Source organism: Mustela lutreola, chromosome 15 (assembly GCF_030435805.1).
Source record: "Mustela lutreola isolate mMusLut2 chromosome 15, mMusLut2.pri, whole genome shotgun sequence".
NCBI lineage: Eukaryota > Metazoa > Chordata > Mammalia > Carnivora > Mustelidae > Mustela > Mustela lutreola.
The window spans coordinates 51053021-51072706 of NC_081304.1; the positions used below are offsets into that span (position 1 = coordinate 51053021).

Genomic DNA, 19686 nt, shown 5'->3' on the forward strand with positions numbered 1-19686 from the left:
ACGCCTCTGCCTTCAGCTCAGGTCATGATCTCAGAGTCCTGGGATACAGCCCCGCATCGGGCTCTCTGCTCAAGCAGGGAGCCTGGTTCCTCCTCTCTCTCTGCCTACTTGTGATCTCTGTCTATCAAATAAATAAATAAAAATCTTTAAAATCATAAAAAAATAAAATAAACAATAAATAAAATAAACAATAGGTCAAAGAAGAAATCACAAAATAAATCAGAAAATATCTTGAGAAAAATGAAAATATAAACACAATATACCAAAACTTATGGAACACAGCGAAAGCAGCTCTAAGATAGATGTTTATGGCTGTAAATGCTAACATTAAAAAAAAAACTCAAGTCAAAAACTTAACTTTACCCCTCAAAATTATAAAAATAGGAGCACCTGGGTGGCTCAGTCAGTTGGGCATCCAACTCTTACTTTTGGCTCACGTTGTTATCCCACGGGTTGTAAGATCAAGCCCCACACTAGGCTCCATTCTCAGCAGGGAGTCTGCTTGAAGATTCTCTCCCTCTGCTGCTTCCCCCACTCACACACACTCAGGCACTCTCTCTCCCAAATAAATAAATCTTACAAAAAAGAAAAGTACAAACTAAACCCATTTCCTAAAAAAAAAAAAAAAGGAAATCATGAAGATTAGAGCAGAGATAAACAAAACTGAGAAAGCAGAAAAATTAAACTAAGAGTTGGCATTAAAAAAAAAAAATCAACAAAACCAACACTTAGCTGGGTTAAGTAAGAAAAAGAGATGACTCAAAATCAGAAATGAAAGAAGGAATGACAACTAATGCCACAGAAATAGAGAAGATTACAACAGAATACCATGAACAAACAAGTGCTTGCCAACAAGTTGGATAACCTAAAAGAAACTGATAACTTTCTACAAACACACAGCCTACCAAGTTTGAATGATAAAGGAAGAGAAAATCTGAACAGACCATAACTAGTTAACAAGATTGGATCAGTAATCAAAACTTCCTAATAACAAAAAAGCCCAAGACCAGATGTTTCACTGGTGAATTCTAACAAACATTTAAAAAATTAGCACCAACATTTCTCAAACTCTTTCAAAATATTAGAGAGAAGGAAACACTCCCGAACTCCTTCCGTGAGTTGAGCATTACACTAGTACCAAAGCCATGCATTGATACTACCAAAAGACAAAAACTAAAACTAAAACAAAAAACCAGAACAGTTTCCCTGATGAAATTTGACGTAAAAATCCTCAACAAAATACTAGCAAACCAAATTCAACAGTATATTGAAAGGATCATGTACCATGACCAAATGTGATTTATAATATACCTACATTAATGGAATCAAAGACAAAAACCATATAACCATGTCAATTCATGCATAAAAGGCATTTGACAAAATTCCAACATCCTTTAATGATAAAAAGCATTCAGCAAACAAGGAATAAAAAAAAATTACCTTGACATAAAAAACACCATATATAAAAAGCCTATAACTAGGAGTGCCTGGATGGCTCAGTGGGTTAAAGCCTCTGCCTTCGGCTTGGGTCATGATCCCAGGGTCCTGGGATCGAGCCCTGCATTGGGCTCTCTGCTCAGTGAGGAGCCTGTTTCCCCCTCTCTGTCTGCCCCTCTGCCTACTTGTAATCTTGTCTGTCAAATAAATAAATAAAATCTTTAAAAAAAAAGTGCTATTTACAATAGTATTGAAAAGAATAAAATACACAGGAATAAATCTATTTACAATACTTTTTACAATACTATTTTTTTACAATTTTTACAATACTCTATTTATAATATGTTTTACAATACAATACTATAATACTTTTTTGATACTATTTACAATAGTATACTATTTACAACAGTATCAAAAAGAATCAAATACAGAGGAATAAATCTAACCAAGAAAGAGAAAGTCTTGTATATTAGAAACTACAAAATATTGCTGGAAAAAATTATAAATGACACCCTGTCTTCATTGACTAGAAGATTTAATACTGTAAAGATGTCAACAGCACCCAAAGCGATCTGTACAGATCAATCCCATCCCTACCAAAATCTCAATGGCATTGTTTTGCAGAAATAGAAAAATCTATTCTGAAATTCATATGTAATCTGCAGGGACCCTGAATAGTCAAAACAATTTTGGAAAAGAAAAATAAAACTGGAGCTTTCATACTTCCTGATTTCAAATCTACAGTAATCAAAACAATATGTTTGGCATAACGACAGACACAGAGACCAACAGAATGGAATAGACAGCCCAGAAACACACCCTTGCATATATGGACAAATGATCTTCAACAAGGATGCCAACACCACTGGATGGCAAAAAGACAGTCTCTTCAGAAAATGTGAAAACTAGGTATCCACAGGCAAAGAATGCAGCTGGACCCTTACATTATACAATGTACACAAATTAGTTCAAAATGCATTAAAGAGCTAAATATAAGACCCAAAATTATATAACTTGTAGAAGAAAAAACAGGAGAAACGATTCATGACACTGGATTAGGCAATGATTTCTTTAAATGACACCAAAAACACAAGACAACAGAACAAAAAAATAGACAAATGAGACCACATCAAATCTATAACTTCTATGCTCAAAGGAAACATCAACAGAGTGGACAGAATATCTTTGGGATGGGAGAAAACTTCTGTAAATCATATATCTGGTAAAGGGTTAATATCCAACATATATAAAGAATTCCTACAACTCAACAACAAATGATAGACAAATGGCTAATAAGTATATGAAAAGACACTCAAAAACCACTAGAGATAATAGCAAATTAAAACCACAATATCACCTCACACTCATTAAGATGGTTATTATCTTAAAAAAAAACAAACAGAAATAACAAGTGTTGCTGAAGATGTAGAGAAACTGGAACGCTTGCACATTGTTGGTAGGAATGTAAAATGGTACAACCACTATGGACAACAGCATGGCAACTCCACAAAAAATTAAAAATAGAAATATCATATGATCCAGCAACCCCAGGTGTTGGGTATATATACAAAAAAAATTGAAAGCAGGATCTCAAACAGATACCTACACATTCATATTTATAGCAGAATTACTCACAATAGCCAAGAGGGAGAAGAAATCCAATTGTCCATTGACAGATGAATGGATAAACAAAACACAGTATATACACAGAATGGACTATGGCTCAGCCTTAAAAGAAATTTTGTCAAATGCTACAACATGGGCCAACCTTGAAGACATTATGGTGATTGAACTAAGCCAGTCACAAGAAGAAACATATTATATATTCTACTTATGTGAGGTAGCTAAAGCAGTCAAATTCATAGAAAGAGAAAGTAGACCAGTGGTTACCAGCACCTAGAGGTGGGAGAAATGGGGAGTGCTACTACATAATGAGTACTGAGTTTTAGTTTTGCAAGATGAAAAAGTTCTGGAGACTGGTTGTACAACATTGTGAATATACATAAAGCTACTGTTGTGTAAACTTAAAAATGGGGAAAACAACAGATTTTATGTGCTTTTATCTATAATTTAAACTGTTTTTAAAAAAAGAAATGACAAATTGTGAAATAAAATAAATTTTAGAATCAAAAACATGGTCAAAGTTCTATAACTTTACTCACAAAAACCAAAATATGAAAAAGTTCTAATTTAATATATATAAACATACCCTCCACACACCAAAAACTCATTTGAAGCACGTCTGCCAGCAGTTCCCATCGGCATATCATCTAAAGGAGAAAGAGAAAAATACCATCAGTTCTGCTCTGCCACCTGCTTAAAAAAATGTAAACCATTCCAACATGATTATTCGGAAAAAACTGAGCACCACACAAATTTATCACTTGATTATGATGCACTTTCCTCCACGAGTAAAAGCAGGTAAAAACCATGAGTAAAAACACTGAACACTGCACCCAGCTGAATTCATAGGTGGAACCCTTCAGTGCCCACTTCTATAAACAAACATCAGGGCTTTTCAAGGTAAAGTGTCATATTTACTTCAGTCTGATATCTTTCTTCACCATTTAACATGCATAGTAAAAACTGTGCTAACATTTTTATGATGTTCCTTTTAATATGTCACGCACCAACGTTTTTGAGTGTTATGTCCTCAATTCCAATTTGCCCATGAACTCTGTGGTTTTTACTAACAATTTTTTCAGAGAGTGCTAAGTTTTAGGAACACACATGTGACATTCTAGCACAACTGACTGTAAACAAAGTCTAGTTCACCCCAATGTTGGAGCACCCCCATCCCGCATAACACTTCCTGCCTTGCATGGGTTGTTGAACAAGACGTCGTGGAAGCTGGGGCCTCTTAGGCACAGTAGCACCCGCCACAGGCCAGAATCACCTACTCCGGTATCATCTATACATGGGAACAGAGCTGAGCTCAGAATGCAGGCTCCCCTCATTCTTGTCACTAGGATGTCCATTATATCACACTGCCTGGGTGATTTTAAATGGCTGTAAAGGCATAATCAATGTGTTGATATGAAATAGCAGTGCTGACCAAATAAGTTTTTAAAAAGTATAGGTTACACTGCTAGCCCATACTCAAAAAGGGAAAAAAAGGAAACAAACACAAATATCCTTCTGAAGGGCCCTAAATAAGAATGGAGAAATGCATTTATTTTGGCACATCTTAAGTCCCTGCTCCCATGAAGCTTCTATTCTAGTAAGGAAAGAAGGTAATAGGGTCAGACATGATAAGAAATATAAAGGAAAACGGGGCGCCTGGGTGGCTCAGTTTAAGCATCAGACTCTTGATTTCAGCTCAGGCCATGATCTTAGGGTCATGGGATCGAGCCCTGCATCCGGCTCCACACATACACTCTCTCTCAAAATAAATAAATAATATAAATATTTTAAAATGTATATAAAGGAAAATAAATCAGGGTAAGAGAATAAAGAGAAGTGAGGGAGGAAGGGACCTATTTTAAAGAGAATAGCTCCTGATATGGTAATGGAGGGAACAAGGTAGATGGGGCAAGGGTAGGAGCTATATTTCACTAAGTGTACTTCATTTTCTAGCTTTGAGTTGGGGGCCATACATAATTATGAAACAAAATAAAATCAAAAGGAAAAAAAGATCCCTAGAAATCAAAAGTGAAAATGGAGCAAAACATTTATCATCTTCCGTCATACATAACCATGTAACAATTTGTCAGTGTTATCACTAGAAGGGAATTTTTTTCAAGTGACTTTAAGTTTAGTAATTTGATTGGACATTCCTAACAGGATTACCCTAAGGACAAAAAGACCCACAAAAAGACTTTTTTGTTTTTTTAAGTGGGCTCCACACCCAACGTGGGGTTTGAACTCTTGACCATGAGATTAAGACTAACATGCTCTACCAATTGAGTAAGCCAGGAGCCCCCATAAAATGATTTTAAATGGTTTTAGTTAATTATATTGTTATATGATACCATATTATAGAAGGAGAGAAAAGAGAACCTAAGTTCACAAGGGCAAAAAGAATAAAAAAGTCAATAGCCACAAAAATTTAGAAGTTACAAAGTTGATTTAAGCATTATTTGACCTAGGAGACCCAAGAGCCAATAGAAATTTCCCCCACGTGGTATGAGGGAGTCTTCTCCAGGAGACTTCCTCCGAAAAGGAAGCAGAATACATAATACATCATCAGCATAAACTCATTGTCCTTAAGACCCACCACATACGAAGCTTTCAAACAACATTCTAATTTTCCATTATTAATTATGAGCATATGACAATTACCAAACATCTAAGGAAGGAATCTAATCTGAAACCCAGACTCTAAAACAACCTGGGAGAGATAAAAAAGAAGTATTTTTCATGGAAAAGTTAAAAAAAATTGTAATTAATGTCCTCAGAGATAAAATACTACACACTGAAATCAGAACAACACTCAAAGGAAGGGGAAGCTTCTAAAACTTAAAAATATGAGAACATAAATGAAAAACTCAAGAAAAGAAAACATCAAGGAAATTTCCCTAAAATTAGAGCAATAAGACAAAACAAAAATAAAATCAGACAAAAGAAGAAAATCAGAGTGCACTCTGGTACTTGTCTTATTATTACTTTTAAATTGTACAGATGTTTTTAAGATCTTACATGGGGACTTCTGGGCCCAGTATCACATGTAAGAAGCTGAACAGACTGAAAAATCAACAGTTCTTGGATCCAAAAGAGAGAGAAGGACCGAGGCAAACTGATGCTGCAGGATTAGAGAGGCAGAAAGGCAAACACCTGGAGGTGTGGTTTATCTGAGAAGAAACTCACCCGCAAAAGGCTTGAGGAAAGCACAGCCAGGACAGAAAAACATGAACTGAGATTGACAATTGCAAGAGGATCACTGTGGACAATTCTCAGAGTTAAAAATTCCAGAAGGATCTAGTCACAGGGAGGCCCATAATATTGTCAGATTTATCCCAGGGAACTCATATGCTCACTTAGTAAACAGAAAAAATCCACTCCTACCTCTTGGAGGGGGAGGAGAAAAGGGACCAGGTTTAAATAGGTGTGAGCATTCTGTTCTTTGCAGGGCCTGCCTTCAGGGGAAACAATCAGAGCTTTACCAGCTCGAGTTAAGCCCCAGACTGAGCTGGGGGCAGGTAAATACCCAACCCTAATGCCCTAGAGCCATCCTGTCCCATCTTCAGGCAGGAGAAAGAAACTGGGAAACGTGTAAAGCCCACAGACCAGAAACCTAGGCTCACTAAAGTACTGAGACTCAATCACAGAACACTTCCCCCTCCCCCCACAGCTCCCCATCACACTTCTATAAAACCTACTTACAGTAGTTCTTTTTACCCAGGACACATCATGTATGACTATCAAGAAAAAGTAACAAAGCATACCAAAAAGCAAAAAACACAGACTGAAGAGACAGTGAGCCTCAGAACCAGATATGGAAGTCATGTTAGAATTATCAGACTGGAAATTTAAAACAACTATGATTAATACGCTAAGAGCCCTAATGGATGAGGTAGATCACAAGCAAGAACAGACAAGTAATATAAAGAGAGAGATGGAAATCCTAACATAGAACCAAAAAGAAATGCTAGAGATTAAAAAACACTGTAAAGGAAATGAAAAATGCCTTTGGTAGCCTTATTAGTAGACCAGACACAGCTAAGGAAATAAGCTCTGAACTAGAGAACATTATTGCCAAAATCTTCAAAAACTGGAAAACAAAGCTTTTTTTTTTTTTTTTTGGTAAGATTTTATCCATTTATTTGACAGAGAGAGCACAAACAGGGGGCATGGAAAGGAGTGGGAGAAGCAGGCTTCCCAATGAGCAGGCAGTCTGACGAGGGGTTCGGTCCCAGGTCCTTGGGATCAGGACCTGAGCCGGATGCTTAACCAACTGAGCCACCCCGGTGCCCCAACAAAGATTTCCTTTGAAAAACAACAGAATATCCAAGGTCCGTGGGACAACTACAAAAGGTGTAACATGTGTAATGGGATTACTAGAAAGAGAAGAAAGGACAAAAGGAACAGAGGGAAATACTGGAAACAATGACTGAGAATTTCCCCCAAAAGAAAGGGCAGGCACCAAACCACAGATTCACAAAGCTCAGAGAACTCCAGGCAGGATAAATGCCCAGAACAACTACAGGTAGGCAGATCATTTTCAAATTAACAGGAAAACTAAAAATAAAGAAAATTCTGAACGAAGTAAAAAAAAGAACACTATACTTTGAGAGAAACAAAGAACTGCATTAACTTCTCAGTAATCGCACAAGCAAGAATGAAACGACGTATTTAAAGTGTTAAGAGAAGTAAACCACCAACTTAGAATTCTGAACCCTGCAAAATTATCTGTCAAAAGTGAAGGAAAAGTAGACTTTCTCAGACAATAAAAATTGAGGGGATTTGTTGCCAAAATAATAGCAATAGTATATTCCGTTATGTATGCTTAATGTGTGTGTCTTAGGTATACAGGGATGGGCTTATGGATTCTTATATTCAACTAGAATGGATGGCAGCAATGATACAAGGGATGGCAGGAAGGAATTAGAATTTTGTTACTATAAGGTACTTGACACTACCATGAAGTAGTACAGTTTTATTTAAAAGTGGACCTGGAGGGCATATGGGTGGCTCAGTCAGTTAAGCATCTGCCTTGGGCTCAGGTCATGAACCCATGGTCCTGGGATGGAGCCCTGCATTGGGCTCCGTGCTCAGCAGAAAGCCTGCTTCTCCTTCTCCCTCTGCCTGCCATTCCCTTTGCCTGTGCGCGCGCTCTCTCTCTCTCTCTCTTGCTGTCAAATAAATAAATAAATAAAATCTTTAAAGATTTTAAATAAATCTTAAATAAATTTAGTGATTTATTTAAATAAATTTAAATAAATAAATAACAATCTTTAAAGATTTTATTTATTTATTTATTTGACAGCAAGAGAGAGATATCACAAGCAGGCAGAGAGGCAGGCGGGGTGGGGGTGGGGGGCAGGTTTCCTGCTGAGCAGAGAGCCCGATGCGGGGCTCGATCCCAGGACCCTGAGAACAAGACCTAAGCAGAAGCCAGAGGCTTAACCGCTGAGCAACCCAGGCGCCCCAATAAGTAAAATCTTAAAAAAAAAAAAAATTGGGGAGGGTATGTGCTTTGGTGAGTGCTGTGAAGTGTGTAAACCTGGTGATTCACAGACCTGTACCCCTGGGGATAAAAATATATGTTTATAAAAAATAAAAAATTTAAAAAAAAAATTGAAAGTGGACCTGGACTGGGGCACCTGGCTGGGTTAGTTGGTTAAGTGTCCAACTGCTGATTTTGGCTCAGGTCACGATCTCAGGTCGTGAGACTGAGCCCCTTGTTGCACTCCACACTCGGCCGGGAGTCTGCTTGAGATTCTCTCACTCCTCCCTGCCCCTCCCCACTGCCTACACATGTCCCCTCTCTAAAATAAATAAATAAAGCTTTTTAAAAATAATAAAGTGGATTTGGAATAGTTATAAATATATATTGCAAACTCTAGGGCAACCAATAAAGAAAGAAAAAAAAAGTACAACTGATATGCTAAGAAAGAAAGAAAATTAAATGATAATAAATTGTCAGTTAAAACCACAAAAGGCAGAAAAAGAGTGGAAGACAAAAAGAGGAACAAAGAACAAGGACAATGAAGAGAAAATAGTAACAAATGTTAGATATTAATCCAGGTTTATCAATAACACTTCTAACGTCACCGGCCTAAATGCACCAATTAAAAGGCAGATTTCAGAGCAGATTAAAACACACAACCCAAATACATGTTGTGTATTAGAAAATTACTTTGAATATAAAGACACACAGATTAAAAGTAAACAGATGGAGAAAAACAGACCATGCTAACACTAACATGCTTACATTAATCAAAAGAAGGCTGGAATAGCTATATTAATTTCAGACACAGCAGACATCAGTTTAAGGGATAGGGACGCCTGGGTGGCTCAGTTGGTTAAGCGGCTGCCTTCAGCTCAGGTCATGATCCCAGCGTCCTGGGATCAAGTCCCACATCGGGCTCCTTGTTCCACAAGGAGCCTGCTTCTCCCTCTGACTCTGCCTGCCACTCTGTCTGCCTGTCCTTGCTCTCTCTCTGACAAATAAATAAATAAATAAAAATCTTTAAAAAAAAAAAAAAAGAAAAGTTAGGGATAAAGAAGGGCCTTATGTAATGATATATTTATATTTACATAAATATAAATTCTCCAAGAAGAGAAAGCAATTCTTCCTTAACGTTATGCATGCCCCTAACAAGGTGTCAAACTATACAAGGTAAAACTTACAAGTAGAAACAGGTGAAACCACTAATGTGGCTGGAGACTTCAACACCTATCCCTCAAAAATGGACAGATCCAGCAGGCAGAAAACCAGTAAGGACACAGTTGAACTCAATAACACCATCAATCACCAAGATATAATTGACATCTACAGACAGCTTCATCCAACAACAGCAGGATACACATTTTTCTCAAACTCACATGGAACATTTGCCAAGATAGACTACATTCTGGGCCATAAAACACATCCTAACAAAATTAAAAGAGGTGTGCCTGGGTGGCTCGGTCAGTTAAACGTCTGCCTTCAACTCAGAGCCGTGCATCAGGCTCACTGCTCAGAAAGGAGTATGCTTCTCCCTCTGCCCCTTTCCCTGCTTGTGCTCCTTCTCAAATAAATAAATAAGATCTTTTTTAAAAACAAACAAAACAAAACAACCAAAAAAATTTTTTTAAAGAATAGAAATCAGCTTCTGCTTGTAGACTATAATGAAATTAAACCAGAAATCAGTAACAGAAAGGTAACTGAAAAATCCCCAACTACAGGGAGACTGAAAACATACTTCTGAATAACAAATTGGCAGAAGAAGAAATCTCAAGAGAAATTTTTAAAGATTTTGAACTAAATGAATTTGAAAACACAACAATCAATAAGCTTCTAGCCAGGTTAACAAAAGATGGGGAAAAAAAAAAAACCAAACCAGAAAGGGGGATACAAATTACTAATACTACAAATGAAAGAAGAGACACCAGTAGGGATCTCATTGAAAAGGATAATAAAGGAATACTATGAACAACTCTATGCCTACAAATTTGACACCATAGATGAAGTAGACCAATTCTGTGAAAGACACATCTGCCAAAATTTACTCAGGAAGAAATAGGCAATTTGAATATAGGTCTTTATATATTAAAGACATTGAATCAGTAATTAATAGCCTTCTAAAACAGAAAGCATGAGGCCCAGATGAGTTCTCTGGTGAATTCTATCAAACATTAAAGGAAGAAACTATACCAAGTATCTATTTTCAATCTCTTTCTAAGGATAGAAGCAGAGAGAATATTTCCTAATTCATTCTATGAGGCCATAATTACCCTTATGCCAACACCAGAAAAAGACATTACAAGAAGACTACAGACCAGTATTTCTCATGAACACAGATGCAAAAATCTCCAACAAAATATTAGCAAACTGAATTCAGCAATGTATAAAAAGAATTATATGCCAGGACCAAATGGGATTTATCCCAGGTATCCAAGGCTGGTTCGACATTCTAAAATTAATGCGATCTATCCCATTAATAGACAGAACATCACAGAAAAAGAATTTGACAAATCCAACCACCATTCATGATAAAATCTCACAGTTAACTAGGAATGGAGGGGAACTGTCTCAACTTGATAAAGAATATCTACAAAAAGCTACCGCTAACACCATACTAAAGGGTGAGAAACTCCAAGCTTTTCCATCAAGATTGGGTAAAAATATAAGGATGTCTTCTCTCTTTCTTTTTCTTCCATTGATTTTTCTATTGGCTGTGGTTATTACAGTTTCATAATCTGAAGGAAGTCCTATTTCACTCGCCACTTCTTTTCAACACAGCTCTTGAAGTCCTTGCTAATACAGTAAGTTAAAAGGAAATGAAAGGTATGCAGCTTGGAAAGGTAAACATGAAACTATTGTTCGAAGATAACATGATTACCTATGTAAAAAAAATCCAAAAGAATTGATCAAAAAACCTCCTGGAACTAATAAGTGACTAAAGCAAGGTTGCAGAATACAAGGTTAATATTTAAAAATTAAATTGTTCTCCTATATCTCAATAATAAACAACTAAAATTTGAAATTAAAAAACAACACCATTTATATCAGGACCTGCCAAAATGAAATATTTAGGTATAAGTCTAACAAAAGTCATATAAGACCTGTATGAGGAAAACTACAAAACTCTGATGAATGAAATCAAAGAACACATAAATGGAAAGATACTCTATGTTTTTGGATAGGAAGACTAAATATTGTCAACATGCCAGTTCTTCCCAACTTGATCTATAGATTCACTACAATCCCAATGACAATCCCAGCAAGTCATTTTATGGATATCAACAAACTAATCTAAAGGTTAAATGGAAAGGCAAAGGACCCACAACAGCCAACAGAACATTGAAGGAGAAGGACAAGGGACTGACACTACCCAACTTCAAGACTCACTATAAAACTACAGTAATCAATGGGGTGCCTGGGTGGCTCAGTGGTTTGGGCTGCTGCCTTCTACTCGGGTCATGATCTCAGGGTCCTGGGATCGAGCCCCGCATCAGGCTCCCTGCTCCGCAGGAAGCCTGCTTCCCTCTCTCTCTCTCTCTCTCTGTCTCTCTGCCTGCCTCTCTGCCTACTTGTGATCTCTGTCTGTCAAATAAATAAATAAAATCTTTAAAAAAAAAAAACTACAGTAATCAAGACAGTGTTATACTGGCAAAAGAACAAACAAATAGATCAATGGGACAGAATAGGGAGACCAGAAAGAGACCTTCAAAAATTTAGTCAACTGATCTATGACAGAGGAGCAAAGACAATACAATGGAGCAAAGACAGTCTTTAAAAAATAATGCTATAATAAGTAGACATCCACAGAACAACAACAATAACAAAATGCATCTAGATACAGACCTTTCAAAAAAATTAACTCAAGGGGCACCTGGGTGGCTTAGTTGTTAAGCGTCTGCCTTTGGCTCAGGTCATGATCCCAAGGTCCTGGGACTAAGCCCTGCATTGGGTTCCCTGCTCCACAGGAAGCCTGCTTCTCCCTCTCCTACTCCCCCTACTTGTGTTCCCTCTCTCACTGTGTCTCTGTCAAATAAATAAATAATATCTTAAAAAAAAAAAAGTTAACTCAAAATGGGCCACAGACCTAAATATAAAAGAAAAAAATAGCAAATATTGTAGAAGACAACATAACCTAGAGGACCCTGGGTATTGTGATACCAACACCAAACATGCAATCCGTGAAAGAAATTTATTTAATGTTTGAATTAATCATTAGTGATGAACTTATTGAAATTAAAAACAACTGCTCTGTGAAAGACCATATCAAGAAAATGGAATATAAGCTATAGACTGAACAAAGATATTTGCAAAAGACACATCTGATAAAGGACTGTTATCCCAAATATACAGAGAACTCTTAAAGCTCAACAAGATAACAAACAACCCAATTGAAAAATGGGCCAAAGATCTTAACAGACACCTCATCAAAGAAGTTATACAATGGTGAATAAGCACATGAAAAATGCTGAACATCAGATGTCATCAGAGAAATGCAAATAAAAACGAGACTCAACTGCACATCTACCAGAACAGCCCATCGCAGAGCACTGACATCACCAAATGCTGGTGAGGATGTGGAGCAATAGGAACTCCACTCATTGTTGGTGGGAATGCAAAATGGTACAACCACTTGGAAGAGTTTGGTGTTTTCTTACAAAACTAAACATTCTCTTACCATACCAGCCAGCAGTCATGCTCCTTGGTATTTATCTAAAGGAGCTGCAAACTATGTCCACACAAAAACCTGCACACAGATGTTTATAGTAGCTTTATTCTTAATTGTTAAAACTTGGAAGCAAAGTGTCCTTCAATAGGTAAATGGACAAACTGTGGTACAGAAATGTAGAGACAATAAAAAATACCGGTGGTTTCCGAGGGACAGGTGGGGAGCACAGAGGATTTTTAGGGCAGTAAAAATGCTTTGTATATTGGGGCGCCTGGGTGGCTTAGTGGGTTAAAGCCTCTGTCTTCAGCTCAGGTCATGATCCCAGGGTCCTGGGATCGAGCCCCACATCGGGCTCCCTGCTCAGCAGGGAGCCTGCTTCCTCCTCTCTCTGACTGCCTCTCTGCCTACTTGTAATCTCTGTCTATCAAATAAATAAATAAAATCTTTTTTAAAAATGCCTTGTATATTATAATAATGGATAAATGTCATTATACCTTCCCCCCAACCCACAGAATGTTCAACATCAGGAATGAATTCTAAGTAGACTATGGACTTTGGGTGACTGTGATGTGTCAATGTAGGTTTATCCTCAGCAACACATGTACTGTTCTGGTGAGTGATGCTGAGAACAGGGAGGCAAGGGATATGTGGAAACTTGTACCTTCCTCTCAGTTTGGTTATAAACCTAAAACTGCTCTTAAAAAAAATAAAATCTTTGGGGTACCTGGGTGGCTTGGTCGGTTGAGTGTCCAACTCTTGATTTCAGCTTGGATCATGATCTCGGTCATGAAATCGAGCCCCATGTTGGGCTCAGTGCAAAGTGTCCTTGGGATTCCCTCTCTCTCCCTCCACTTGCTCTTACTCTCTCTAAATAAATAAAATGTTTTTAAAATATAAGCATGATGTATTTTACAATAACAAATTTTTAATAAAGAGAAGGGTGTGTGGACACCTGCCTTTGGCTCAGGTTGTGATCCCAGGGTCCCAGAATCCAGTTCTGCACTGGGCTCTTTGCTTGGCAAGGAGCCACTTCTCCCTCTGCCTGCCTCTCCCCCACTGCTTATTCTCTCACTCTCTTTTTCTCTTACAAATAAACAAAAAAATATTTTTTTAAAAAATTAAAAATATAAAATTTTAAAAAGGGTTTGGCCAACTATAACAAATGCTGTAAATATATCAAAAAGCTGAAGACTGAAAAATAACCTGAGATTTGGAAGCACAGAGATCTTGACAGGAGTGGTTTTGAAAAAAAAAATCACCAAATACAGTATTTACACAAGGGAAAAAAAAACAAAGGTAACTAGAATAAGACAAAAGATGTGAATGTCCTTTATGTAGGAAAATAGAAATATCTATCAAAACACATTAAGGAAACCTAGATAAGTAGAGAAACGCATACTCTTTTTTTTATTATTTAAATTCGAGTTAGTTCATGTATAGTGTATTACTAGTTTCAGGGGGGAAATTTAGTGGTTTATCAGATGGCTAAAAGACCTAGTGCTCATTCTATCAAGTCCCTTCTTTAATGCCCGTCACCCAATTACCCCACCTACCCACCCACCCATCTCCCCTCCAGGAGCCCTCAGTTTGTTGCCTAGAGTTAAGAGTCTCTTATGGTTTGCCTCCCTCTCTGTTTTTATTTCGTTTTTCCTTCTCTTCCCCTATGATTACCTATGATTTTGTGAGAAACACATTTTCTTGATTTGGCAATTTAATATTGTAAAGATCATTAACTGTATAGGTCTTACAAAATCAACCAATCAACCAATCAAATTCACATCAAAATCGCCAAATGTTTTTTTGTAGGATTTGTCAAGCTGAAATTAGACTACATGGGGATAAAAGCGGTCAAGAGTAGCCAGGGTGATTCCAAAGAATACTAAAATGCTCTCTACCATCACCCCACCCTGCCACACACACACACATACACACACACACACACACAAATTTAAAAATGATTATAATACAGACAAATAGACCAACAGAATAGAACACCTTAAAACAAACCCAAGTCTTTATATAAACCTAACAGGACAAATCCAGTCTATCAACAGAGAAAGGACAGAATGTTCAATACTAAGATCCCTACCTTATTCCATCTACAAAAGTGAATTCCAGGTAAAGTTAAAGATTTAAAGATGAAAAAAAATTCTTTAGAAGTCACCATTATTCCATTGGGGCAGCATGGCACAAACTACTGATTGCCTACAACTTGTCTGTACTAATATTTTATAGATCTGAAGTTGAAAATTTCTAGAGCATCCATGTGGAAGAAACTCTGATACAAGGACATCTGTTACAATATACTTTGAACAGTGAAAAGATAGAAATTATCCAGGTCACCCTCAGCAAAAAATGGAAAAACGTGTGGTTGAGTTGTATTATAAAATATAGCTATACTGTAAATTTCAGATATTAAAATGAACTGCATACGTATCTAGATATGTATCTAGGTATGTAACAAAAACATGAATAAAAAACCAAGCTATAGAAACGTTCCTTATACTATTTACTTAAAACTGTAAAAACACAAGAACATCGTACGTTATGTATAGATAGAGGATATGCGGAAGTATAAAAAAAAATCTACAGTAAGAATTAACCTCTAGCAAGAGTGGAACAAGGAAAAGGACTTTGGCTGTACCTATACAGCATTTCTCATCCTTCAGAAAAGACATCTAAACATGGCTAAACACTGACATAAATAAAATTAGAATGGGGGTGGATTTGCATATCTGCTGTATTATTTCCTGCTTGAAATACTGCATAATTTTTAAAGTCTTAATTCCTTTTTTAAAATAGAAGAAAACCACCGTATGGTGAACTGCCCCACCTTCTCCTGCAGCCTTGTCCCTGCTCCCCCTTCCCCAGTGGATACATCCCCAAAGCGCATGCTCTGGGGATGACGGCCTTCACACCTGGCATGATGCCTAACAGTAGCAGCTGTGCCATTGGTATCTGACAAACTACTACACAGACCTCTGGACATGAATTTCTCCAACCTGCATATGGTCAACTTGATACTATTTAATTATCGAAGGAAGCCAATTTCTAGTTTTTCTGATCCCGTTCCTTTACCACCAAACCACAGTTCCTTCTTTCTTGATGGTTTTCTCTAACTTCTTTTTTGTAGGTCTTCTGGTGCCCTTTACTGCTCCTCAGAGCCCTGACCGTATTTAGTCAACTTGGATTTTGCTTCCTTTATAAAAATTCTCCCCATATATTTGTGAAACTCATTCCTGACCTCATGCCAGTCTCTTCTGAAGGGCATCCAGCCTGGTTTTAAATTCCCTTGACTCTTAAGGTGGTTTTTGCAACAGAGGTCTTCCTTTAATTCTGCTGACTTTCCTATTTCTTTCTGTGTGGATACAAACAGAATTTGAGATCATTTCCTGCAAACTTCTCATCTACCTTCAGAATCCAAAGTTACTGCTTCATGGAAGATGACTGAGCAGATTTTAGAATGGTAGGTATATAGTTCTGGGAATTCACACAACTAAATAAAGTGCCCCTTTGAAAAGGTGCCCTGCACGAGAGAGCATGATATAAAGGTTAAAATAAATGCTAGTCTAGTAAATTAAGAAATATAATGTGTACAAGTAGAAAAGATTCTCACATGAGTGGTCTGACGAGATGTTGTGTGGAACCAAAACAAAGTCATCCGTGTCACAAGAAGAGTTCTTGCTACTAGTACTGGCAGAATCTTTGGACACTTGTAGATAGTTGGGAGGACCCAATGGTGGGGAGGATAAGTTTTCTTCCTGAATATGCTGCATATCTGGAAGGGACTAAAATTAACAACATAAAATTAAAACTGGCCTAGTAATAAAATGCACGTCAGAATAGCCATTAGACTAAGGAATGCTGTCTTCATAAAAGTGGGCATAAAGTTAACTCCATCTTAAAATTTTGGAAAAAAGAAATCTCTTTGGAAAATCTTTCCCTTAGAAAAGCACAGTTTAAAGTGTCTTCATATAAAGACTTCTATCATTTTTTTCCAAAAATGATACTTAAAAATATATCATACCACTTATCACGTACATGTCTCCCTCTCCTGAAATTTCTGAGGTGTGTTTTCATCATCTCAACATGCCCCGTTTTGGCTCTTGGCCTAGCAAAGCAGGTACTCAAAAACTATTCACTCGATGACTGAAACACTATGTCCAGGGACTTTAGACTAACAACATCCTGCACACATTTTAAAAAGTTTTAAACCGCCAGTGAAGAAAACATTATAAACAGGAAAGCAAGAGACCATGTTATGCAAAAAAGTAAATAGATCGATAAGGATAACTACGTTCAAGCCTAGAGATTTATGTTTGCTCACAGAAAGCAAGATCTGGAAAACCTTCCAGGCTGTGGGTACATTCCTTTTGTTCTTCTTTTGTTAGGGGGAGGAATGGGTTTGCAGGAGATAGGACAGGAAGGAAAGGAAAGCATATACAAGGTATACAAGCAAATACACAGATGTAAGCAGTTGTATGTCCTGTGGCATTTGCCTAGTTCAAGGACTCAAGTGACACCTCTAATTAAATGTCTTGGTTACACAATGGTTTTCTGAAACAATGAACTTCCTAATTTATTATGTTAAGTCCTCTATGACCTTGTTTAACCTTCGTTTCTAGTTAAGAAAAGGAAAAATACTACACAATGCCCTTTGATCTTAAACCCATGTCCTAAACACCCAATTCACTGCTATGGCTCCTTCGAATGTCACTGTGCAATGAAATCTGTATCAGATCTCCTATCGTGTATGTGTGTGTGTGTGTGTGTGTGTGTGACACACATGACATACAATCCCCTCATCACTTTTTAAAGAGACCTTGTGTGTCTAGGTAATAAAGGGAAGGGACAATGGAAAGACTAACACGACCAACCGTCTACCATGGACTAGACACCGCTGGGTGCTTTCCATGTCTTACCTAACCCCAGTCCTGTTCTGAAACCCATGTCATACATGGATACAGACAGACAGCTCAGAAGTTTAGGAAAATTGCCCAAGATCACACAGCTAAAAAGTGCTCAAGCTGAGATGTGATTCCAAGCATCTAACTCCACAATTTCTTTCCAGTGGTTTAGGCAGGCCCTTTCTCAAGCTCTTCCATGCCTTTGTCAAACCATCTGCAGCCACAGCATCTGAGTGGAAGGGATCTTCTCCCTGCTGTTCTCTCCACCCTGTGCTCTAAGTCCGGTCCCCTCCACCTCCTCAGAGACCTGGACCAGCTCCCTCTGCCCCTTAGGGTCTCACCCTCTCCCTTTCCTCTGGTTTTCTTCCCCTCTGTGCATAAACACACTCCATTTTCTCACACTTCAAATCCCTGCAGTCCTTTTAATCACCATCTTCTCTCACTTCTTTACTTTTTAACGATGTCTCTAGAAATTATCAATCTTCACTGACACAAGTTCCTCACCTCCTACGTATCGCTCAACCCACCATAACCCCCTTTCTGCCTTCTCCTGTGCAGTCACACGGTCTTCACCAGGCTGGCCAGGCTTCCCCCTGACACTTCGTGTTACCCGTGCTCTGCTTCACCCGTGCTGCAGACCACTCTATGATCAACCCCTTCGTTCAGTGAACCGGCTTCTCCTCCCACTTCTTAGTCTGTTCTGTGGGTGCCTGCTTCTCTTCCATCCCTTAAAGGAGAGGGATGGAGTGTGGAGTTCCCCAAGGTGCCACTCTGGACCCTCTACGCCTCACATTTTTTAAAAATTCTGTTCAGTTAGCCACTGCACCGTACGTAATTAGCGTCTGATGCGGTGTGCATCACTGGTTACATGGAACACCCAGTGCTCATCATGGCCCGCACTCCTCACATTTTTATCCGCATCGCAGCAACCATTCTCACCCTCCAAGTACCCCCTCACCTCTGCGGCCTAGATCTCTCCAGTGAGCACTGGACTAACTCACTACCTTCCTGGTCCAAAGCGTTGCTCCCCGCACTCCCTGCTCGAGTGACTTTACCATGATCCATCCATTCGGTCTCCCGTTCAAGCAGCTCCAAGCTTGGTGAACTCTACCTTTCTCTTACCTGGCCCCCACCTTCCCTGCAGCTCAGGCCCTCGTTCTTGGAAAAAGAAAAAACAAAACAAGAAAGGTGCAATAGTCTGTGGGTTCTCCGTGCTCTAACAGAGCGACCAGTCTACTCTCTATTGCTCTCAAGCCCCGACTTCCACCCTGCGGCGGCTTACAGCACACCTCCACCTAAAAGCACTCTGATGGCTCCCACAGCCAAATCCATCAAGAGACAGCAGACCTCTGCCTCTCTAGCTGCACCTGCCCCTCTGCATGCCACCAGTACTCTGTGTCCCCCAGCCTGGACTGCTCCGAGGAGCCTCGTCCACAGAACTTCCAGCAATGATGGAGACGGTCTACATCTGAGCGCACGGTGTGCTGGCGACCCACTAGCCACAGACAGCTATTGAACACTTGAAATGTGGCTAGCCTAAGGAACAAAATGTTAAATTTCACTTAATT

At 38.4% G+C, this 19686-nt stretch overlaps 1 protein-coding gene across 2 annotated transcripts in view; it reads right to left on the reverse strand.

Annotated features, from left to right (window-relative positions):
• The window catches only part of LOC131817041 (serine/threonine-protein kinase ULK2), an 84018-nt gene that overhangs the window by 32191 nt on the left and 32141 nt on the right, over positions 1 to 19686 (reverse strand). For both annotated transcript variants that reach the window (XM_059150395.1, XM_059150394.1), the window contains exons 13-14: positions 16828 to 16999; positions 3647 to 3707 (exon numbers count right to left, since the gene is read on the reverse strand). In XM_059150395.1, the coding sequence (XP_059006378.1) occupies positions 3647 to 3707; positions 16828 to 16999 (233 nt within the window). The remainder of the gene's footprint in view (positions 1 to 3646; positions 3708 to 16827; positions 17000 to 19686) is intronic.